Source organism: Leguminivora glycinivorella, chromosome 2, assembly GCF_023078275.1.
Source record: "Leguminivora glycinivorella isolate SPB_JAAS2020 chromosome 2, LegGlyc_1.1, whole genome shotgun sequence".
In the NCBI taxonomy this organism is placed as follows: domain Eukaryota; kingdom Metazoa; phylum Arthropoda; class Insecta; order Lepidoptera; family Tortricidae; genus Leguminivora; species Leguminivora glycinivorella.
Window position 1 is genome coordinate 27047519 of NC_062972.1, and position 26608 is coordinate 27074126.

Genomic DNA, 26608 nt, shown 5'->3' on the forward strand with positions numbered 1-26608 from the left:
TCTGTAGGCAATACTAAGAAAAGTACATTTCCATGCGGCAGATCTTATTAATCTACTAATAATATTTTCTACGTTACAGTTATTTTAGTTATTGTGACAAAATGACTAGAAAAATAACATTTCTTTCTTCAATGTCCAGATTTATGTAAGTACTATTAAATAAAATGTCAATTTTTTAATGTACTTCTGAGTTACGTACAGTTATTTTAAGTATCTAAATAATATTCATCAAAAATAGTCATTGCGAAAAACCATCTTCAAAATCTATTTATATTTTTTTTTTCATGACAAGTAATTATTTAAATAAAATAGGTACATTTTTTTTACACGAATACGTAGATGACATTTAAAACCTACAAGATAATAATTTGATAATATTACCAAAAAATTTGAATCAGTTTGAGTTAGGTAAAATCGCGGTCCTCTTGTCCCTGACATAACTTTGACTGACTGACACTTTGGAGAGCTGCATGCTGGTGTACTCAAACAAGCACCAGTATTGTGGTAATTCGAAGTACTTAGTAGGTATTGCTTTCGGAGAAGGTACCCGTACAGTAGCAGATCGGTTGCTGGCCTCCCACAAGCGGGTTCAACCAGTCAATTGAGAAGTTGCGATACTGTATGCGAGGGCGCTGAGAGCAGTACTTGCTGACGTCGTAGGGCGATAGGAGTAGGTACGTTAAGGACAGTAGGGACTTCAAGAGAAGAAAACAGAAGAAAGAAGACCGGAACACACAATGGCTTTGACCGTCGACGAGATACTTAATAGAAGCCAGGAAGACAACTATGAAGAAATTAGAAGGATTTGGGAAAGCGTCAAACAAGACTCAACAGCCAGGAAGACACAAAAATATGTGGACGAACGAAAATCCAATTTGGACAGTATTTATCAAAGAGCATTCGACCGACGGTTGCAGGAGCAAGAGGTGTTGTCCTCGCATAAATACCTCACTCTCAACCACTTCGACGTCCACATCAAAAGACATTTTGACGAAGCAATGCTTCATTTGACAAAAAGACGACAAGAAATTGTCAACATTAAGACCGCTTCGGGTAGTAAGAGTCTCACGGAACTCAAGACAAGCACAACTTGTTATCCGAATGCGACACAAGACTTAAGTATATCGTCTAAGCTGTTTATTCAAAAGTATGGATTAAATCAGTTCAGACAAAGACTTTTGACCGCACAGACCGCCATAACGGAAAACAAACCTACATGGCACTTGCAAAGTTTGACTAAGACCCTTGAAAAACTATTTCAAGGAATAGACGAGACGCATATTATTATGCAATTGTTATTGTGTTACGAGCAGTGTACAATCAGCGACGAATATTTCACGAAAGATTTATTCACCGACGTGCAAGACGCATACGAAACCGTAATAGAATTATTACAAGAAAAGGTTTTAGACAAAGACAAACAGACCATTAAAACCTCATCGACTAAGCTTCCGGGAATTACGATACTGTTTTTCACGGGAAACTACGACACATGGACTTCATGTTATGACTTATTTAATAAAATAATTGACGAAGACTGCACTATTTCAACAAAAGAAAAAATGCAATATTTAAAAACACATGTTCGAGGCGACGCAGAAAAGCTGATCGAGCATTTGACCGTGAACGAGGTTCAGTATAAGGCCGCGCTCACATTGTTAAGAAATCGCTATAAAGACGAGCGACTTCTGACTCAGACATATTTTATTGACAAGTTATTAGAATTGACAAAATATCGACAAGCGAATGGAAGAATGTTACGCGACATGCATTTAGAGGATCCCATACTAAGCCATCGAAAATGGGACTCGACCACGAGACGACGACGACGACGACGAGAGTTAGACGAGCCAAACAAGATAGAAAAATTCAGTAACATGATGAAGTTTTTGAAAACGAGATTCAAAAGCTTAGAGTAAAATATACCACAGTGTAAACCGACCTTTACAGTGACACCGAACCATAACAAGAACTAAGTGACTCGGAAAATTATCAGACAGAATTTACAATTGCAAATTTCATATTACTATTTACTCCAATACTAAATACGAAACTAAATACGGATTACAAGGTTATGACATGCCACAGACATTTATAGGAATAGACTACAAAAATTGATTACACACTTTCATTTGGTTTTCCTGTGGCCGTGAAGAACATGCAATTAAACTACAATTGCATTGTTAGACTCATAACTATAAATGAAAATACTGCAGATTGTCCACAGATTGCAAGAAAAATACGACAGACAAACATGGGAGCCGGAACCAGGGACCAGCCGGCACACCAGACCAACCGCCAGCAAGCGGATCGCCTGCACCTCAGCGCCGGCCTCCCACACAGCTGACCAACCACACGTCTGCGCGCTGCCAGTTACGCAGGGGATATTACCAAATTAAACATTTCAGTTACTTTTATCATGGTACTTAATATTTGAGCAATAAATACTGATCAAACTAATCCTAATAATACGTACGTCATATTCAATATTACATTTATTTGTGACAATATTAAAATATTAAATACTTACAATACTAGTAGATAGGCTTCACACCATCTTCACACACAAAAAGGTAACTTAAATCAGGTTTTAGAAACTATACTTCCATTTAAAAAATGACATTATGAATACAACACAGAAAACTGACACTCATAAACACATAATTTTAGTAAGTACTTAGGAAATTTATTTTTAATTATGTATAGAAACAATTCAATTGCACATTGGAAATGGCCACCAGTGCAGGTATAATTTTTAACTAAAATTAATACTATTATACCATAATAAATCACAATTATTCTCATTCATCACAATTTATCTGATTTTAGTAAATTATTGTCTAGACTGTTTTTCTTCTTTATGTTTCCGAGTAACAAATATATCTAGGTATAGTAAATAATGTGTTCGTTTCAGTACCTACTTATCCGATTCAAAATAATACAAAATCATCATCTTCCATAAACAAAGAAGCAAGTAGATTTTCTAATTCAGTAAGTAGTTTTGTTTATAACCTCTCATCTGAATTCTTTCTAATAACCAGAGGCTTCAGCCTGCTTCGTAATTTCACTAACCTTTTACTAACTTTACCAGTCGAGGTGGGGCTCCTTAAATCAGGCATAGATTTGCTTTCATGGACCGGCACTGCATCCATTGGTATTGCTGCACCGTAGTACCTTGGCATACTATAGTCCTCTTGCAACATTTGAGCAGATTTCTGTTTAATGCTTTGCAAGCTCGTATCACCCTTATATTCCGGGAGTGAAGGACTATCGGCGAAGAATCTCGGCAGATTATTACTCCTGATTATTGGTGTGTCCGGCAATCTTCCTAATTTAACATCTTGTTCTAAAGATGTCATACCTATTGTAGATTTACTCTTCATTAAAGGAGGCTTCTCTGGTATTAAATGTTCTGGTATATTTAAGAAAGATGCGCTCCTGTGTGGAACTCGTGATAAAACTTTATTCATTTTCATAGGGTCTATATTTTTCAAACTCTCTACTCTGTTAAGCATTGGTTTGGCTAATCTACTGCCACTGTCTACTCTTTCCAAAGTCCTGGCACTGAAACTTCTAGGCATACTTTCACCTCTTAATCTTAGAATTCCCTTAACGCTTTCTACTCTTGGTAAAGACAGTGTAGATGGTAAGGCCACAATTGACACGGGATCGTACTTATAAATGGAACTTTGGGTGGTAATCTTGGATTCATCTTTGACAGTTACTGTAGTAGGTTTTATTACGTCCTGTTTCTTTACTTCAACATTCATAACTAAGCCCTCTTCAGCATCTTGGCTTTTACTATCACTTTCCTCTTCTTCCTCTATTTTGAACATGTCGTGACCTGCGAGAAGTTCATCTTTGAACATAATTTCAAAGTCGGTGACTGGAGAATCCACTTCATCTTCGAAATATACTTTGGTTCTATTTGGTTTGTCTAAATAGTCTGGTTCAGATTTCGTTTCTAGTTCGTCAAGTGAATCGTCGCTGCCTTTTGATTTTAATTCCTGGTCATCTCTAAATATCATAGATTTGGAGAATACCTGGAAAGAGAAAGGAAAATTTGATCTCATCAACTGTTAACTATAGCCAATCACGTTTGCTGTGTTGGCAAATAAATAACTAAAAGGATAGTAGCAATTTTGGCTAAAACGGCTTGAAATAATTTGGTACAGGTTGGTTGGTACCTCATACAGTTTGTCAGCATGTATAGGCAGCTCGTTGAGCTGACGCCCGATGATGTCCCGCTGCTGCAGGTGGTTGTTGTTGGTGGGCTGCTCCGTGACCACGCTGTCCAGGCTCGCACCCATGTTAGCGTAGCCGTTCGAGTACGCGTTCGGGTTATCATCGTCTAGTCTGCAATTAAAAATTAAAGTAATTAAAAAAAGTTCTTGAATGACACTCAAACGGAAGCTGCTTATTGGTAGAAGTTGAAAATCAGAAGTCCAAACTCGGTTTGCAACGAGCCATGGAGATTGGAGGATTTTAACGTCTGTTATTTACAGTTTAAGAAAACTTAATTAAATCTATCATCCGGCAAACTGGACTCCTTCTTGGAGGAATACTCAGACATAGCAATGGATAGAGATCAGTTTGGGGGGAGGCCTTTGCCCAGCAGGAAACTCATAGTCCTTAATTCCAAGAGATTTTAAGTCTGTTATTTACATTGTAAGAATTAATTAAATCTACATAAACCTCTTTGCAAGGAAACTCATAGGAATTCCCAAAGAGTAAAGTAGGCAAATTCTACTCCTACTTTTAAAAATAGTGAAAATAAAAGATGTCAAGTAATATTCAAAACTCGCTCTCAGTTCCGTCAGTGCTGTATATTTGCAATTTTGAGTAAAACTAAAATATCAATGAATATCAATATCTGTGTGTTTGTGGAATTAAAATGTTTAAAAAATAGGTAATTTCTTTCTGTGAAATCCTGTAATTGGCTTTCTGAATCATATCTTGTTGTACACTGTTAGTTTAATAACTGTTGGCTCTCCATAACATAAATAAATAAATAATGTTTTATTCGTTTGTAGCTATTTTGTCAGTGGATAGTGAAGGATCAAACAGTGAACAAAGAAGCTCTTGGGAGCAGAATATAATTTTGTCTCCGGCGATATTGGGTAAGTACATTTTTTCTATTCTTCTGTATTCGTTCATAAAATTAACTTTTAATTTTACTTGCTCCGAAAGAGTCATTGTAAAAATGTAAACACTACATATACGTGTTATATATTTTTATTTCCGCGCTTATCTTTGAAATCACGGTTAGTTTAGATTATCTTATGAAATATGTTTTAGTGTTTTTTTTTTAATAAACTTTTTTATTTTATATTTAAAATTTTACGCGTATTTACAAAATAGGCGAATTAAGATTTTTTTATCTTTAACTTTAAATAAGATAATTTTTTGATAGTCCAGTTAAAAACTTTTTACGTTACTTCTATTTCATTATTCAATAACTATTAACCACCTATTTATCTAATGACTTGTGTTATGTTGAAATGATCGTCTACGCCGACTTACTTATGTATGCTGTAACGACCATTTATCTAATAGTTATTAGTGTTATTATAAACGCAGGTACGTTAATGATAGAACGATATTTCTCAATCCCATTTATTTAATGCATCGTCTGTAGGTAATCAAGTAATCACGGGCATTGATGACATACCAGACATAACTGGTTGCCTAGGCTAGTTGCCGGTATTTCAGGAAAGCAATTGCGATCTTGGATAGGCCGTTTAATGGTATAATAGTTATGAAGATAATAATCGTATAAATCAGAGAAAAAGCTTTCAAAATTACGAGGGTTGTGTGATTCAACCTCGTATCGCAGATGAATTTGATTTGCTGACTAAAGCGATTATTATACGAGTTTGAGTGGCCCAAACCTAAATATACGGAGTTGAGTCACACAATAATCGATTATCTATCGTGTTAGATGAAATGGTTGTTTTTTACACAATCGGATAAATCTAGCCCTGCTTGGTGAAACAAAACAGTTGTCGAGTCCGCTACAGTGCTGGAAAAAGATGGGTCTAGTAATGAAAAGTCAGAGTATCTACACATGAAGCGCTATAAGAACACACGGGTCAGAATCTCCATGTTGTAGATACTAAACCGACACCAATCCAGGAGGAAATTGACATCCGAATCCAAAACGCCTGTTTTTCCATCTCATACGACCAATACTCATGTACGGATGCGAGACTTGGACACTGACCCTTAAGTGACTGATAACTATATCGACCTTGAACGACGTTGAACTATTGATATGCACTTGGAAACTTGCCAAAATTGTGAAGTTGCTACAAAGTAAAACTTATCTTTAGGAATCAACATTTTTCATTTCCAAAATCTAAGTTTCCATATTCCACATTTTTCATTTCCAAAATTTTTATTTAGCATCTATTGGTCTGACTATACCGAGGAAGATGCATATGATGTAGGAAATGTTTGCCTAGTTATTATTTTACTTTTACTTTCATAAACCGTTAAAAATCAAACTAAAACGAGTAACAGTTGGCTATGATAAATAATAAGTAAGAACTTACTTGTAGGCGGCGATTTTCTTGTCAAAGCAGAACTTTTCTTCGCAGCATTTCCAGTACATAGTCTCCAGGCAGCTGTAAAAATGAAAAAAGTTATTTGATTAAAGCCTTTCAGTATTTTTTCTTTTACACCTGGCACACACAGTTCGGGTTCAGATTAAACTACCTCTGCAGCAATTTTTATAACGCACTAACGCACTATTAAATACGCTGTGGTCGCTGTGCAATTGTCAAACGTTATAATAATATTTTTTATAACGCTATCCCGCATGATGAGAATCTCGTGAAAGCCATGAAGGACAAGTACAGTAAGCACGTAGACTGGACTCACGAGATAACCGCCATGTGGGATGTAGATCGAAGATCATTGTTTCGATAGTCGTTTCAGCGAACGGTCTCATAGCCAAGAGTCTCGACCAATATCTTAAGAGACTCTCGCTAGGTGACTGGATCAAGGGCCAGATGCAGAAGGCGGTGATCTGATCTTGAACACGGCGCGGATAGTCTGACGGTTCCTCTTTCTCTGCAGTCCTAATCACAGGTAGCTTGGGCCCTGTCCCGCTGCTGGCGGCTCCTTAGGTTAAGTTTTTTATGTGTTTATATTATATTTTGAATTGTTTTTGTATTTTTCTTTTATAACTAATCATATTATAAATTGACTAACTTAAAAAGTGAAATAAAATAAAGGAATAATATTATTATCACAATTGGATCAAGTGTTACATAACGCACTATCAAAATCATTGCAAAGTTCGCTTAGTCAGACTCTATTAGTCCTGAATATGCCAAAATCATCGTTGTTGTCCGAAAATTCTACAATCAAATCGGCAGAGTCATCGCGCTGCAATACTGCCTTAGTAATCCTTGGATATGTGAATTTGTGAGTTTATTCCAGTAAACAATTATCTATACGTTTATTTTTCCATTAAAAAGAGTGTATGTATTTAAGTACCTTGGCCATGTATTATGTGATGATATGTGTGACGATGAGGATATAAAGAGGGAGCGGAGGGCGCTGGCGACCAGGGCGAACATGCTGGCACATAGGTTCGGGCGATGCACAGTGCCTGTCAAGATAACTTTGTTTAAAGCTTTTTGCACATCACTATACACATGTGCACTATGGGCCAGCTGTACGCAGAGGGCGCTGGGTGACCTCCGCGTCCAGTATAACAATGCGTTCAGGGCGCTGTTGCGGCTGCCGCGCTGGTGTAGTGCATCGATCGGGAATGTTCGCGCATGCGCGCGTAGATGGTTTCCAGGCCATGCTGCGCGCGCGGTGCGCGGCATCTTTGTGCCGCCTGCGTGGCAGCCGGAACAGCCTTCTGGCCGTCTTAGCTGATCGCTGGGATAGTCAGCTCCTCATACACTGGACTAGAATGCACTCGGTGGTGGCCACCTACACATATAACTGAGTGTATGTGGCTGTTACCAAGGCACTTTAATTAGAATTAGAATAAGTTTTTAAAAATGTATTTTGCTCACTGTATGGACTTTGGTCTGAAATAAAGATATTTTATTTTATTTTATTTTATTTTATTTTATTTATTTATTTATTTTTATTTTAATTTAAAATGTACTTATATGGTGTCTGATGATTATGATCGAATCCGTTGGAGGAAATTATTAATTAATCTTCAATACAATACAACGTCAGTTTTGGAAAGTGGTAATTGGGTAAATCAATTGAATTGGAAACTTAATAGCTAATACATATATCATGCAGTTTTACTTAATATTGGCGTCATACATAAGCTCTGAAATTATCATCATCATCATAATTATAATAGCCAGGCTCTTTTCTGTGGAGTAAGCGCCATTCCGTTCTTTTCTCTGCCGCTTTTTTGAGGTCCTGATACGTCACTACGTTGGTCTTCTCTTTAAGTTGGTCTAAAAACGCACGCCTCGGTCTTCCCCTACCTCTCCTCTTTTCTATTCGCCCTTCGATTATTGATTTTATCTAAATATCGTGCCGTATCAGGTGCCCCAACATGTTTCCCCTTCAATTGTTGGTAGCAAAGATCTCTTCTCCCCGACTTGCTCCAATACTTGTTCATTTGTTTTTCTCTCTTTAGCTTATACAATCCGTTCTTCTCTACGTCCACATTTCAAAAGCGTTCAGTCGGTCTCTCTCGCGCTGAGTTAGTGTCCACGTCTCATTCCATATAACGCCTCCAGACGTAGGTATTCATAAATCTCTTTCAATTTTTTCGGGATATCTTTGCTTTTAATAGGTGTTTTTTTTTGCGTTGAAAGCTTTGAAATTATAAATAACTAATATCTAAGCGCACGGTAGTGCGCAGGCCAAGTTCTATCAACAGGCCGCGCGCATGCCTGCACTATTTACACGAACCGTTTCGACCCACTTTTGACCCCCCTGTAGCTCAGTGCCTATAGCAAGACAAGAAATAAAATTATGCCTAAATATTCATATACTAGTACTAAAGCAGTATGCCTCATAGTTGAACTTACAGGACACCAAGAATGATGGCTAGTATGATAACCAGGAACCACATCGTAACACACTATTACTTTTCACGTCACCAAAACCTCAGTCACAAATAGCCAGGTTATTTTTATAGGTTTAGTAATGTAGCCGCACATTTATAATAAATGTTTTAGATCGCATATTTGCGTAATAAAATAAACATCAGGTAATTGAATAAGTTGGAACACTCATTTTTCACAAGCACTCTTACTTGCACATTGATTTGAACATTGATTTTTGCAGAAAAAAAAAATCTTATCTCGTCTCAATAAAATTTTAAAATATAAAAAAATATTGTGCGCGCCTACACTCATCTGAGAGGAGCACGATGAAAACTGTTTTTCAAGTTGTATCTCTGCCACATTATGTTTGATGGTAGATAAATTTGTAACAAACACTACCACATACAAAACGCATTGACTTTGTGTGACAGTGGCGCTTCTTTCAGCCGCAAACATAAATTTGCAATGAAAACGTTTTGTCCCTTTTACAAATCCTTTTACAAATATATACGAAATAACATCTAACAAGTCGCTATCGTTAAGGTCCAATTTCAAAAAATATTTATTTATGAAAATCGACTTTATGCTTTCTACAAAAAGTTTAAAATCAACTGGAGTAATTCTTGCACGAAGGACACAAAAGTTTGCAACTGCTTATACCTTACGTAGTTGGCGACTGAATGAACTTCTTATATAAATATGTACTACAGCACTCTGGTCTCAGAAGAAAATTGTACTAAGTGCGTATAGACGTCATACGTTGATAAGACGTTACGATTTGAGTCATGACACCGTGACTTATCTTGACAGGTGACAGTTACAGGTTTATCATGGCGTGACTGGACTGGGAAATTGTGAAGATTATTCACGGTTTGTGTCTTCGCGGTGAATAGTGTACAAATCGCTTTAATTATTTCACAATTGTATGGTTTTTAGTTATTTGTCTGACAATCACATTAGTTCCAAAGAACTAACAGTACCTAATATGTATTCAGAAATGACTACCCGGAACGTTTTTAACCTGAAATGTCATTATAATACCACTCAATTTTTTTTGTTATATTAATAATATAATATGTATAACTATCTGTTTTAATGATGTTTGTACTAAATATATTCGAGGGTTTACTGGTGAAACCCGATAAGTTGAGCAAACTGGTTTTTGAAATTCGAACTATGTGCGATTTCCACAATGTTGTTATTTCAAGGACAAACTATCTCGACTTATCGGGTTTCGCCAGTAAATAGTATAGTAAATAAAGTGAGAGTTCACAATTTATGCTGAGGTGAGATACCTACTTTAAAATCCACCAATCATAATATATTAAATCGACATATTATTGGTGGATTTCGAAGTTTTCTGTCAGAAAGACCTTGGTGGCTAGCCGAATGGCACAATGAAACGAAGCGCTCAGCGCTTGCAATTGGCGCGATAGAGCCAGCGGCGTATCGCTTTCGTTTGGCGTCGGAGAAATGCCATTCGGCTACGCCTCGGTAAAAAAAAAAACAATTCAGAAAACCCTCAATTGCCGTGCCCGCTTAAGACGATACAGGAGGGGTCAATTCTTCATACAAACGCTCTCGACTATTTCCTCCTGGTTTTTGAAGATAGACCAATGATTTTTTCAACACAGATTGTTATTATTTTTATCTGTGTCGGACCGTTTTTATTTCTTTGATATTTTTATTTTAAAGACGCTACAGCCAATCAAAAATTTCCAAAAACGGCCTTTTTCATTATGGCGCAAAAAAAGGTGTGATACTCAAGATTGGTAATAATTAGCTAAAAAAACTATAAACAGTCCGACACAGATTTTTTCATTGTTATTCAGATTCTCAAATTTCGTTCCAATTCATTAAGTTTTGAAGGAGGAAACAGTCGAGAGCGGAACCTCGATTTTAAATTTTTTTTTTTTAAATATCTTTTAACTGAGTTGTTCTTAATGGACATTTTTATTTCGATAATTTAGTTCATAACACTTGTATATTTAATTAAAATTCCCAAGTTGAAAGGGGGCTTCTTTCCGTTTTAGCATTTTCGCTCCTGTATCGTCTTAACTTCTTCCGCATGACAACAGTAGATAGAATACAATATAAGATGTATAAATACAAATAATAATAAATACAATATATAAATACTCACTACTGGCATGATTTGCAGATGGTTAGGAGCATCGCGACGATTGTTTACATGTCGTGTATGTGTGTTTGCTCTGTCGCTCGCAGCTCCTAAATGTCAGGAAGGCATCTCTGTAACAATGGAGAATTGGATTAGAATAGTTTATTTATAAATGTATAATATTTATTATGTTACGTAAATCATATGAGATAGGTACATTTAAACTATTACTAGAATAGCAAAATCGTATACCTGCCCTGCCCTCATCAACTGTATTTTAAAATGTATTAATTCGTGGATAACGTTGTTGACAAAACAATACTTGATAAAACAATACTTATTAAATAAATAAATAAATAATTAAATAAATATTGGGGACACCTTACACAGATTAACTTAGCCCCAAACTAATCAAAGCTTGAACTATGGGTGCTAAGCGACGATATACATACTTAAATAGATAAATACATACATATATACATAGAAAATAGCCATGACTCGGGAACAAATATCTGTGCTCATCACACGAATAAATGCCATGTAATTCCATTTATAAAATGTGTTTGCATATTTGTTTGTTATCCCTTGAAAATAATAAAATAAAATAAAATCATAATTTATTTTCATAAGTCTGTCGAATACTAAAATTAAACTCTAAAACTTTTCCATGATTATTGTATTATTAAGTTTCAATATAATTACCTTCATATATTATACAAATATCACTATTAAACAAATTTAGACGACTAACAGTATTTTTTACATTTAAACAATTTTTACACCAGGCTAAGTTTATGTATCTGTGTGTGTGTATTATTAGGTTAGATCTAGTTTTTAAATGTATGTATGTCAATGTAATAAGATTTTTTACGAATGTTTGTATTATTATTGAATATTTAAACTTACGTTTTTACACCGATAGTTTTAACATACATGGAAGGAGAAATATTATTTTAGTATTTTAAATCGGCGAAAATGGGCACCACCGGTGAAGTTAGGATTCCTTAGTTTCCTTACATTGGTCAACTTATATGAATTTTATTGAACAACATAAAAAAAGAACATAATTATTTTATATGAAACCAGTTATGAATGAATGTCTCATTTTTTACGCGCCGCCTTACAACCAAGTTAAGTAGGTTATGCTTATTAATTGTCCTGTAACAGTACTAAACACGAATCTAACAACCATATGCCGGCCATTGTATGTAAATTGTAAATACAATCTTAACCCACTTGCAAAGGGCAAGGAGCTATCAACTCAGCGCCAAAACGTCGTAACTCCTACACAATCCTTTAGAACATACGATGTTTTGAAACAAAGATTTTATAGGGCGATTAAGATCATTAAATACTTATAGCTGTCAGTATTAATTGGTGGTAACATTTAAAATGAAGGTAACCTTTTGACCGGCTATCAGTGAGATATGACTAAGGATTTTCTTGAGGCGATGTCATGACATGACATTACGTACAAAGGTTTACTTAAAGAGGTTGACGCGACATGCAATAAAATTAACATGTGCCCGAATACTCCCCTGGTATAGTGAAAAAAAAAACGTGTGAGTTAAATTCTCATTCGGACACGATGGTAAGGGTTGAGATTTCCAAGTACATGACAATTCCCGAAGGCTTGTGGCGCCCCCTAGCCATCCCTGAGATAAAACAGTACGGTTTGATGTTCTAACTGAATCAAATCAGTTAAGACGTTACAATTTATAGTTTAATAGTAGTGTGACTACTACAAAATACAAATTAAAATTTATGAATTATGAAAATAATGTAGATAATTTGTTCTTAGAATACGCACCGTGTTGCGCAATTTCAAAACGACATTTTTTTCCATAGTATATTGAACTTTCATACATGGTACATGAATATACATGAGACTAACAGCGCTCTCTTGACAATTCTCATACAAATTAAAATAGATACCTAACATACACGAAAAAAAACGACAAGGGCCACTAGGGCCACTAGTGGCCGAGCCAGGGATCAAAAAAACATTCAATAATAGTTATTTGTTATACAAGGGGGCAAAGTTGTATTTTAACGCCGAGTGTGGAATTGAAAAACGAGCTAGCGAAAGGATTCTATAGTTGAACCACGAGCGAAGCGAGTGGTTCGAGAATAGAATCCTGAACTTGCGAGTTTTTTAACACACGAGAAGTAAAATACATTTGCACCCGAGTGTAACACAAAACTTTTCCCCTCACTACAGCGAGGAAACTACAACGCAAAAAAATGTGTTTATCACTGCTTCCAGTAGTTCCACAGATGGTAAATCATCTTTATTACTAGATTCACCTACTTTTGTCAATTTTAAACCAGTTAATTTGACTTTATTCAAGGTCAAATTACTTTACCCACTAGTGGATAAAATGCGTTTTTACCCGCTGGTATTAAAGGACAAAACACGTGTTTCCGAGCTAGTGAGGGGAAAAATAATTTGATTTCTTCCCTAGTTGCAGTCTTCGTATATATAATTATATATCGGGCGTACGAGCATGATCGCGCGATAAATGATAAAACATCAGGCCGTTCCCAGCGCACTATTTGTAAGTCTGGCTTTAACTGAACACTGTCATAATTACCACTTTGATATATTATGTAACATACATATGTAATAATGACACAGGCAAATTTAAAGACAACAAATATAGCCTGTCATCTTTTGGCCTAAATGTATATCAAACTAAACGGTATCCCTATTATGGAGAACAAAAACAAGCACCCGTACAAGTCGAAATACAGACGCGGAAATGGCATTTTTTTTTCAGAAAACCTGATACCCACCTATCCAAAATGGCCCTCACCTGAATGTACCCGATAATGCAAACCATGCCGCCCTAAATCGACCTGGATCGTTCGTTCAGCAGGAGCTCATTTGCTCATGGGGTAGGGTGGAGATTTCTCAAACTGCCCAAGATACAAATGGACACGCGAATTTTCACCGATTTTCAAAACTAGAGTTGCTAGCAGGATGTTTCAAATTTGCGGAGACATTTTTCTAGTGACAAGATTTGGTTGACGATCAATAGTTACATATGCATAGTTCAACATAAGTAATTCTGCTAGCATACGTTATTCGTAATTGTTATGTAAAGTACACACAGCCACATACATAAATATTATATAATTATTGTTTCCTACATTAAAAACTATAGCATTTTGTATTGAGTAAACTGATTGAAATATTGAACACTTGCGTGCATTGATTGATATTTTATGAATAGGAAATAATAAATTGCGATTATTTATTAGACATAGAAACAAAAAATGTAAGGTAGGTACAGCGGGGCAAATCTCGACTGCTACAGTATGTTCAGTTAAAATTTTCAATTATTGTAATTAATTGATCATACAAAAAAACTATGACATAATTATATATAATATACTTCAAATGACATAATATTGTCTAAATGATGGTCTCTACTGTATATATGTAGCTATACACATACATATTTAACCATTTCCGTATATCCCAAAATAATCGTAAATATTATAACTAATATTTTTGTGATATTAGATGTAAACATTCAACAGAATAGTGCTCCTCTGGCCAGCGATCTATTGTGACTAATAAAATTTATGTTACTGCGTTATTGAACTCATAACCATTAATTATAGGACGGCTTGCATAACATAGCAAATGAATCTATCGCTCCTATATGCTTTGAGCCTATGTACCTGTCATAGTATAGCAGCGCCCGGTTCTCCAGTACCTTTATTTGCCTTTTTCGAGCTATTCATAAACTAGTATACACATACAGCCCTTATTTGAATCTGAATGTACTATCAACTGCAAAAGTGCATGGCGATTTATCAATGAATTCATTCATAATTTCTCTATTCACTTTTGCAGCTGATAGTACCTACGTCAACTGTTAAATCTGCTATATGAAATCGATACCGATCGTATATGTCAGTGGCAAAAATAACATTTTTACTTGAAACTTCACTGACGGCGTCAACGTAAATGTCATCGCTGTGACATCTTACACAAATCTTAAAATAATTGTTCGAATATGGTGGGTAATCTGAATTTTATATTTACTTTCGCAAAAAATATTATTTCTTTGCAGCATACGCACCGGAAATCTGATTCCTAATCAAGCTAGGATTGATTTACTTGTAACCGCTCAAATCTGAAGGTCAGATGCACCTGGCTGTCAGTATATTTACATTGCTACATGCCATCGCATACACAAGTAGAGTAATTCAACTTCCTTAACACAACAATAGCATGGCGAGTCGCGTGCCTTGTTTGGCGACAATACACGACGTATGTAATGAAAACAACTGTGTTCTCTGCCTAGCCGAAGTGTCAATCGTTGACGCCTCTTGGCGACCGAGAATCGAAACGCAGTCTAGCTCTGTCGCGTCACTACGGAGAGCGACAGGGAGAGGCTAACTACACGCTTATGAAGCGTAAGCGAGACACACTACACAAGGGAATTGGGCTGAATGATGTGATCGACAATTCGACAGCCCGCCTGTTTCCGGCCAGGGGCCGATTTTTGAGTCTCACGCGTTCGAATTCAGAAAATTGTCACTGAAAATAATAGGCAATTCACCGTTTTCAACCGGTATTTTAGTGACAGTGAGACTCAAAAATCGTCCCCCAGGTGCCGTAGCCGAATGGCATTTCTGCGACGCGAAACGAAAACGAAACGCCGGGAAAGGTAGTCTGGCTCTGTCGCGCCAATACGCACGGGCGATAGAGATAGATAACTACGAGCGTTTCGTTTCGTGAGCGTTTCGTTTGTGTTTGTGCCATTCGGCTACGTACCCAGGCCCCGTAGCCGAATGGCATTTCTGCGACGCGAAACGCCACCGAAACGCCGCAGAAATGTAGTCTTGCTCTGTCGCGCCAATAGGCAAAAGCGATAGCGATAGATAGCTAAGAAAGAGATATTATCGTGAGCGTTTGTGCATTCGGTGTACAGTGTCCCTACACTACATCTACGCACTACACAGCCAAATCACTCAAAAGAAAAACATTCAATTACATTCCACACACACACATACATTACATTCTCTCTGTGCATAAAAATCTAATAAACTGGTTTACTAATGGTTGATATGGAAATACGACTTGAGGCAGTTATGTTTACTCAAACCATCTTGGGTTGAGGAAACACTAACCCCCTAACATCCATAAACTTTCACTAAATTTATCAAGCCGATAAAGTTCGTTTGTCCCTTTCTATCACACCAATACGTCGGAAAGGGGCATATATAAAATGGGTAACTATTTTCATTGACGATATAATAATATTCATTAAACTTTCATTAGAGATTTGTCTCAATTCTTCCGTTGTTTGTTTCAGTATGAACTTTTAGCATTTTTAAGTGGGTGGTGATAAGTTTAAACATGATGACTTTATTTATATCTGGATCAAAAACATTTACACTTCTCGGTGAGAAAAATTTAAATTCGGGATACACGTGTTCTTTAAAGTGATAAAAATAATAATTGCACGTAAGATGTATTTTTGTAAGCAGTCAATAAAATTACATGGCTTAAACAAAGGCAAATATAACGACATCTTACATCATACTGGTACCTACACTATTGTTTTTATAGCCTATTCTATAACTTTGCATTTAAAATAAATGTCTTTTATATTTATTTTTTATCGTCTGTAATGACTCTAAAATAGTTTAAGTATTATTTTTCACCACACCAACTGAGGCTTACTTTGCTATTCGTAAACAGATAGCAAAATTGCTTTTTATCCACAAGTGTGCAAAGTAATTTCATACAAATATGAACTATATTAATATTTAATAAATTGATAGATTTGATTTAGTTTTATGTTTTATAGCTAATATTTTGTTCGTGTTTGTGTGGTGAAAAATGTTGTGTTTCACTCGGCGGCTAAGTTTGTTTAACCTTCGTGCCTTGAAACCCTCGCAACGCTCAAGATTCCACTTTTTGAACGACTCGATACGCTCACGGTTCAATATTGGAATCTTCCTTTGGAAACAATAACTTTGCCCCCTTGTAAAACAAATAACTATAAATATAAATAAATATATTGGTGGGGACACCTTACACAGATCAACTTAGCCCCAAACTAAGCAAAGCTTGTACTATGGGTGCTAAGCGACTTGTGATTTCACTAAACAGAGTCAGGGATTTAGTCAAGTGACTGAAATTTTCTAGAGAAATGATGAAATGCCCTTAGAGACTGGATCAAATCTCTGTTTTGGCCATTTCCCTGCGACATATACATAGAAAACATCCATGATTTAGGAATAAATATTTGTGCTCATCAACAAATAAATGCCCTTACCGGGATTCGAACCCAGGACCGCGGCTTAGCAGGCAGGGTCACTACCGACTGAGCCAGACCGGTCGTCACTATTTACTACCTATTGCAAAGTAACTTTAATTTCACGGGCAAGGTTACAAACAAACAAAACATCTTTAGAAGCAAATCTACGCGCAAAAAGTTGAATAGGCATACATAATAGGCAATTTTTTGTTGTGTCTAATTATCTTAGAGAAGAAATAGTTCTTATTCGTGACCTTGAAATAAGTACCTGCTATCCGCTTATTCTACGTGTATGAAAATATTGAAAATCACTTGAGGATTAACATGAACAACCGAGATGATGAAAATGAATAAGTAATACATATATTTTTCCCCTCACTAGCTCGGAAACACGTGTTTTGTCCTTTAATACCAGCGGGTAAAAACGCATTTTATCCACTAGTGGGTAAAGTAATTTGACCTTGAATAAAGTCAAATTAACTGCTTTAAAATTAGGTGAATCTAGTAATAAAGATGATTTACCACCTGTGGAACTACTGGAAGCAGTGATAAACGCATTTTTTGCGTTGTAGTTTCCTCGCTATAGTGAGGGGAAAGTTTTGTGTTACACTCGGGTGCAAATGTATTTTACTTCTCGTGTGTTAAAAAACTCGCAAGTTCAGGATTCTATTTTTGAAATATATATAAACTATAGCATCCTTTCACTTGCTCGTTTTTCAATTCCACACTCGGCGTTAAAATACAACTTTGCCCCCTTGTATAACAAATAACTATTATGGAGTTTCTCAGATTATTACTAATTAATCCAGAGGGCGGAATTGCTCATGGTAAAAATCAAACGTCAATAGAGTTGGAACTTGGAACTTTGGAACATTACATTTTATCGACATTTTCAGCTATCGATAAATTCAGTCACCTTTTACATTTCTGAATTTAACATTGACCTCTGATTAGCTATTCGACCATTTGATTTTGACATCTTTGATAAGATGTAGTAAGTAAATTGTATGACATTTGATTACCATTTCTGTCACTAGTCCTTTTGCAACTAATTCACGTTTGAAAGAAATGGTTAATCCAAAACGAAAAACAGCCAACAAATGGATAAAGAAGTATCCTTGTCTTACGGACGAAAACAACTCAACAATATACTGATATATTTCAGTTTAATCGATATAGTCGATAAAATTTAACATTCCAACTCTATTGACGTTTGATTTTTAACCCCAAAGCAAAAACGACGGGGTGTTATAAGTTTGACGTGTCTGTCTGTCTGTCTGTCTGTTTGTGTGTCTGTCTGTGGCATCATAGCTCCCGAACGGATGAACCGATTTAGATTTAGGTTTTTTGTCTGAAAGCTAAGTTAGTCGGGAGTGTTCTTTGCCATGTTTCATGAAAATCGGTCTACTATGTCGCAGTCGGCGGTTTTTTCAAAATTTTAATTTTGTGGTTAGGTTATTGCCATGAGCAATCCCGACCTCTGCTAATTATACTAGTAAACAATTGTGATAGATATCCTGAAACGAAATCAAGGCTCAGAGTTTTATTTGTGATACCTACTTAAGAAGATAACATTGCAAAATGGAACATTCTGCATTATAAGGACTGATAAGGAGCGATAAGATAATCACACGCTAAAGTTGAGATTATATGGCATATAATAGGTATATCTTGTATGAACAGTATATATATCATAAATAGATCTACTATAAAGGGCCTTTGCACTTGACTTTGTCTTGGGCAAGCACGGATCCAGCTTCGCGCCCAGGGGGGGGGGGTCACGTGGTCTATCGTGGGATAGGAGGCAAACGAGCAGACAGGTCGCCTGATGGTAAGCGATCACCGCCGCCCATGGACACCCGAAACACCAGAGGTGTTGGAGGTGTTGTATGGTCAACCTAGGCTCCAGGTGGGTCGTGATCAATTTCCGCTTAAAACAAAGCCCTATTTCTGTAACTATAAGGTACAAAATTGATCTAAGAACATAGGCAATACGTGCGCATAGTCACGTAAACCACAGAACACTAATGATCGTGAAAATGACTTTACGAACCGGTATAGGAGGAAACCACAATCAGAATAATTTGTATTTTTCTGTTTATTTTTGTTGATTAGATTTTAAACTTAAGGGGAAAATCTACAAGACGATTGTGAGGCCTGTTGTATTGTATTGTATGGATCTGAATGCTGGGCGACAAAGGTGGAGGAAAAGGAGAGTTAATAGCGGAAATGAGAATGTTGAGATGGAAGTGACCAGAATGGATCGGATCAGGAATAGTATATTAGGGGAAGTTTGAAAGTTGCGCCTATAGGAAAAGATGAGGAAGGTTGATGGTTCGGTTCATGAAAAGGGATGAATGTCATATAGGCAAAAGAATGTTGGAAATGAAGGTTGATGGATGGAGAGGGCCCACAACGCTGGATGGATTGTGTGAAAGAGGATATGAGGAAGAAAGATGTCGCCATGTTGAGATGACGAAAGATAGAGGAGAATGGAAGAGGAAGACTGTTTAGTACCGATATGTATATCACATAACGTGCAATAAGGGTGGGGAAAAGAAGAGATTTTATGCCTACAAAGTGGTAACACAAAAAGTGGAAAAAAATGTTTTGATAGGGATATCATTCAAACCCCAACGTGTGATATATTGTTAGATAGGTATTTAAAAATGAAAAAGGCTTAAAGGATAAAATTAATATTTTCTGAAATAATCGCTCCTGAAGTAAAAAAAACGTGTGTCCTCCCCGTAGTAGAACTTTATAAAGTCTTTCTAGGAAAATTGTTTTGAACTTGATAGGTTGAGTAGTTTTTGATAAAAATACGGGAAACTACGGAACTCCGCCGGTTTTTTATCTTGCAAATTATATAACGACAAATTAAGGTATTAAATTACCTACCCAAAATATTTTTTTAATAATTTAAAGCTTAATAATTAGGTATATATCTAATATTCCCATTCTTATTTTCTGATTTTTTAATATTTATACGAGATACTAAAATAAAGTTAAGAAATAACTACAAGGTATCAAAACGTTTTAAATAACATAGATTGAGATGCAGTTCCATTTCTAGCAGGTATTGTTTGTGTGCTACTGTCAGTCAAAATATTACATCTAAATACGATAGGGATTGTGTCAATAATCTAAACAAAATGACGCTATTGAAACAGATATCCAATCCATATCATAATCTTAACATTATCTTGAAGTTCGCGCCGATAGTCGGCACTAACTTTCATTGAGGAAATATCAGCGGGAAATACCCACAGAGGGGTTAATAGCGCTGACCGTATGCTAGATGACGAAATTCATATAAGAAACTATTTCTAGTAACTAGCTTTTGCTGTTAGACCAGGCGAGCAAGCATGGTAGGGTTATATCACACTAGTGTGAAACAAACAAAAATTGCAATTGCTTTGTACATACATATATTTTTTAATCGGTTTAGTTTTCGTCACCCGATATTATAGTTAACAACTCCGGGCGCGAAAAAAAACTTGTTTCAAACCAGTCACGACTTTTTAAATCGTCAATAATTATTTACATACGTAATACATACAATATTTTGCTACGTCATCGCAAGATGGTGCGTAACTGGTGCCGGGTGTTGCCCAAAACCATAAGCGGCATTCGAACAGAACTGGGGGTTACCATGACGTACTAAAGACGTTCATTTTAGGTTGAGAGAAAGGGACACAGCTATAGCAGTTACATAGCTCCGTCCCTCTCTCTCAACCTAAACTGTTCCTGCTACGCTAAACCCTGTTCATAGCTACGTGTTCTGTTACTGAGCGACATGAAATATTTATAAAATACGGTAAACTGGATTTTTCCTTAAATATTTATAAATTAAATTTGAAATATATAGGGGCTGATATAAAAAGGAAATCTGTATTTATTTGTACATTCGAATCGGCTTGCAGACCTTTCCGGGTCGCGATATTTGGAACCGAAAATTATGGGCGGTGTTTCTGAGCAGCTGGTTGGCGTTAGCCTTGATAAGGTCTACATGATGCTTATTAGTAATAACTGTGTGAGAACTTTTTATGTTGCATTGGGATAAATATTACTGCAGGACGTATGTTACAATGAGACGAATTTTAAATGGGGAAGAATGTTACTGGGAGACGAATGTTTTAGTATAAAGTTTTTATGGCTCCTAAGATACAGGCTCGGCCTAATAGTTTGGGAACCACTTTTTTAACCCTTGTTGTAATATTTATTTCCTCAATAAACGATTTTTATTTCATTTTCATTTTCAGAACGATATTTACACGGGACGGTTGATTCAGGGAATGAAAATGTTACAGGGGACAAATTATTCAGGGGAATGAATGTTACTTGGGACGAATGTTCAGGGGAATTAATGTTACAGGGGACGAATGTTTCAAGAAATGTATGTTACTGGGGGACGAATGTTTCAGGGGAACGAATGTTAGTGGGGGACGAATATAACTCGCGTCCGCAGGAGATGTATACCTATCACAATCCTGCACATAGTCAATGTGCCAAATCAAGAAACAAATAATATCAGATGCAAGATTGACGTTTATACGTACGCAAACGTGAAAAATTATGGTAAATAAATCAAAATTGATAATTCTTATACAAATGTATATTCGTTTTAAACTAAGATATTCAATAGCTTTTGGGTAGCGATTGGTAGTAGGTATAGGTAGGTATTTACTCGTAGTTCTTAAAAAATATTATTCCTAATCTTATTTCTAATTGATACACTTTCTTTATCTGCTATTTAGTTTTATAAATTAAGTGCAACACCTATTTATTACTACTTACAAAGATGAAAAATCCCTATTTATAGAGCTGATTTGTAAAAGATTTGTACTAGTCATTTCTATATTCATAAAACTCTCAGAACTTGTGAAATAATTGAAAGACAAGAGCATTACTCATGCTACTCACAAGTACTTACCATATTTTAGTCATATTCAGACGACAATTTTATTGTGAGATACAGTCAACCGCTGCATTTTATTGTTTTACCTTAACTGCACCTATAAATGTCATAAAAGGATTTTACTTACAGTAAACGGCGATAAAGAATGCGCATCGGTCTTTGGAAAGAGACAATCAAAGTCACGTAAGTAAGAAAGGGACAACGCTCTACGAAGACGAAAAACCGATATAAATAATAAATAATTATAAGTAACGTGGCATAAGGAAATTTGAAATGAAATGAAATATTAAATTTTCCAAGTAGGCATATAACAATGCGCATATGGATGGACGTCAAATAAAGCTACGCCGGCTCTAACCCTACGCCTCAACCTCGAGAAGATTTCAGTCCCCCCTCAGTTGGAGGTGGGTATCCACTATGGGACCGGCAAGAAATTTGCAATCCAATAGTGATGTCATATATGGATATGTCATTATTAGAAATGGTTCCAGGGTACTTATGCATTTGACGTAAGTTGGCACTAGTACAAGTACATATTCAAAATCCATAAGGAAACATAAGGCTCATATCGTTTGCATTTTATGTGACGATTGTATACCGGATAGGTAATTATAGGTAAATATTTATACTTAGTGTAAACAACAATATTCAGCCAGCAATAAAAAACTCATTGATCCGAAATTCGAGGGTTAGAGGTAAACCTCGATAAATTGAAACTCGTCTGCTCCTTTGCTGATTATTTCATTAAAAAAAGTATTGAAACAAGAATGTTGTGGAAATTGCACATAAGTACCTACCTAGTTCGAATTTCAAAAACCAGTTTATTCAACTTATCGGGTTTGACTACCCCTCGAATTATTTGTACAGTGAGCTGTAAAAGTGCATGGCGAATTTATCAATGAGTTTATTCTTAATTTCTCCATTCAATTTTGTAGCTCACTGTACACTATGGTCGCCTGACAATCAATGAATCTAATAAGTATGATTAGAAGGTTAGACATTGATGTAAACATTTTAAAATGAAAATACCCTTATAAATATCAGGTGAAGTTACAATGTAGAACACTATTGACCTAATCAACCAGTTTTTCAGTTCTTATTTTTATTTGTAAGTATTTCATAATTATATTAACTACCCAAACCATTATAGATTTATAGCAAAAATCCGTCAGAAATAGTTTTTAAACCATGAAACGTATAATTTTGGTAGCATTTGTGGCGACTGGCGACCCACAGTGTATTAAAAAACCCCAATTTTGTTTCACCTTGGTTTTATTGCATAGTTAAGAAGATTTTGAATAGTAGACTAAAACTCCAAGGGTGCTACGGCTTCTAGTTTTTTTATAAAAAAATCTTAAAGTTTGCCTATACCCGGGTCATAAAATTCATAAAAATCTATAATACTAATTTCAATTGAACCAGTTGATTAGGCGTATAATACCAGACCTTTGTGCAATTTCTTGTGTATTTTCTCTTTTTACAAGAGGAGAAATTTATGAATTTCTGTTTTTATGTTTTTAATTTTTTTAGCTTACACGTGTAAGGTGTAAGCCATATTAAAATCACGTGCTAATTCCGCGTTAATCAAAAGTTAGAAGTGATATTAGTTATAACCGGATTTCTTGTGACTAGGGTTGTTACTTTAGGCTACTTATATCTACTTATAACAAGGTGAGACAAAATTGGGGTTTTTAACACACTGTGCGACCCTAAAATTTACATGCCTATTACTACATACTTATACTTATGTAATCGGTAGGTATTTTAAAAACATTTCTAACCAAAAATTAGGGTACATGCATAATCTTAGCTAGATTACAAACTATGTAGATGTAAACAAACACACTGATTGATTATTGTACCCACGTGGATCATTTTGGTAATAATGTAAATGAGTTTCTTCTTATAAAAATATGACGATCGCCTTAATGATAGTTCTAATTAATTAATTATTAATTTGTATTAAATATTAACAACATAATCAAAACCCAAAAGTAACCGTAATCTTACCTCACATGCAGGTACTAAATTCACAATAAAACAAAACACTGTCACTTTTGAAAATATTGGTCACTTTATTTTTCACTCAACTTGATTGTTTGTTTACTTGACTAAGTCACTACTACTCGTCTGTGCGACTTGACCGAAGTTTGAGATCCAACTGCAAAGTCTTGTGACTCATTGAGTATTGATGAGATTGGCGCAAGCGAGAGGCGGGAGCGGCCTGTCCTATCCCTACCATTGAAATTGTCCTGTTTATCAATTGTATTGTTTTTAATACAAAAAGAGAATTAGACAAATGCTAGAGTTGTGTTTGATCTAATACTTCACAAGTAAATAAATATTTAGTTTTTTGTTTAATCTTAGCTCACCAAATGAAAACAGGAAATTATCATGTAGGAGAAATAACCACCATGTGACCATATGAAAGAATGAAGGCTGATTACATTTACTAAAAAATATTCAGTCAAGTTTTTGTAAAATTACAGAGTTACAGCGCAACTGTGCGATACTATAGAATAACTTTAATTATGGGACCTAATTACACAGAAACTTATATTATATAACACTGTGTGATACTATTATTCTCAAAGTAGTGTGAATATAATTTTCAACAATAGATTATGGCAATGTTAACATTGATGACAGAATGTTTAATTAATACCTATTATGATAAAATTAAGTAGCTAAAAGTATTATTAATAACTTATAAAACCTAATTTGTAATTTATTTATACACCTACTATTAAGTAATTGTAAGATTGCTGCGCCCTTGCAGGGTCATATTACTCCCACATGTTATATGTTTGTAATATGTTTGCAATAAATGCTTTGTTTGTTTGTTTGTTTGGATGACACACTCAAACTTTGATCTATTCTATTACTAGTCATCCACAAAAAACTTAACATAGACAAACTTTAAAAAAAAGTACCTAAGCAAATCGCTCGTTACTTACTACGCCAATACTCGCCACAGTAACGATGACTACTCAATACTACTATTTGGGATTTCCCTCTTGATATTTTGCAATCTATTATTTAGTTGACAATTTTTTTTTGTGATCGGTTATATCATTGGAATAAATTATGGTCGTGCCAGATATAATAAATTAATAACAGGTGCCTTTAGTTAGGTACTTGTTTCGTTTTTATGTTAGTAAAAAACGTTTTACAATTATGTTTCGCACGTGGTATGATTAGTGTGTGTAATTAATATGATAAAATAAATTTTGCTATTGTAAAGGTGACAGGTGTCTTGAAGAATGTCTGGTTGTTAATCTGTTGAATAATTAGTCAAGTATTTTTAATTACGATACAAAAGCGAAAAGTGGAAAACATGGAGTATATTGAATAGTATGGTATAGAATTATCAGTCAAGATTTTGGAATGCAGCGCCATCTATTATGTTTTTTTGTTTTATAATGTTTTTTTGTTTTATTTTAGACATAGGTTTACGGTTAGTGCTCTTTTCTACACGAGTGCAGGAAAGTTGCACTTTCTACTGTAACATAATATTCAACAGGTACTTGGGTATTTATTTATTTAAAGTTATAAAACACCCTTGGGCTGTGTGTCATTTTAGTGCCTCGTTGCGTAGGTAATCGCTACTTTTCGCACTTGTGTACGTATTTTATATTATTAATCATTAATCATATTGAAAAGGTGTCCAAAAATGCCACAAGAAGGCAATTACCTGTGACGGATTATCTCTTATCAGTTACTTGATGGATTACTGTTCCAAATTTATATTTCTAGACAATGATGGAATGTAACGGTTATCTTATATTACACTTGTAAATAGTAGGTATAATCCGCCTATTATTCCTTACTTTATTACCATACTTTCGTTTTAAAAAGGTTTGTTTGTTATTACTCAAAAATGTATGAAAGATATCGCTTCTTTTGAATTTTGTCCGCCATTGTTTGCTTCTACATATTTATCCCATGTTTTTATTGTTTTCTTGTAAGAAAAATGTTTCATTTGTTAGAAGTTAGAAGTGTGTAAGACAGTGTAAATATTCACATCATGCTAATTTCATAAGTACAAATTCAATCATAAATAATCAATTTCCATTTATGTTCAAATACCTTAGATGTGCCTTAGATAAATCTATGAACGAAATATTACACTGATATGATGAAAGCGCCAAAGTATATCTTTTAACACCATCAAACAATGGAAAATTTCCTAAACAAACAAAATTGAAACTAAGTACAAAAAAATAGGTTATAGAATACAATGAGC

At 35.3% G+C, this 26608-nt stretch overlaps 2 protein-coding genes across 5 annotated transcripts in view; one reads left to right on the forward strand and one right to left on the reverse strand.

The window, feature by feature from the left end:
* The first annotated feature begins 389 nt into the window (after positions 1-389).
* Positions 390-2272, forward strand: LOC125236492. The gene is made up of 2 exons (XM_048143316.1): positions 390-962; positions 1730-2272. Exons 1-2 carry the CDS (start codon positions 738-740, stop codon positions 1874-1876), a joined length of 372 nt encoding a protein of 123 aa, XP_047999273.1. The 5' UTR covers positions 390-737; the 3' UTR covers positions 1877-2272.
* A 134-nt stretch (positions 2273-2406) lies between these two features.
* LOC125236468 overlaps positions 2407-26608 on the reverse strand; it is a 47043-nt gene continuing 22841 nt past the window's right edge. Inside the window, exons 1-6 of one of the 4 annotated variants that reach the window (XM_048143305.1) lie at positions 24373-24509; positions 22378-22459; positions 11185-11291; positions 6555-6626; positions 4188-4356; positions 2407-4043 (exon numbers count right to left, since the gene is read on the reverse strand). In XM_048143305.1, the coding sequence (XP_047999262.1) occupies positions 3006-4043; positions 4188-4356; positions 6555-6626; positions 11185-11216 (1311 nt within the window). In that variant the 5' untranslated portion in view covers positions 11217-11291; positions 22378-22459; positions 24373-24509 and the 3' untranslated portion in view covers positions 2407-3005. Of the gene's footprint in view, positions 4044-4187; positions 4357-6554; positions 6627-9023; positions 9342-11184; positions 11292-22377; positions 22460-24372; positions 24510-26608 lie in introns of those variants that run through there. The other 3 variants (XM_048143291.1, XM_048143299.1, XM_048143282.1) reach the window with 3 other exon arrangements.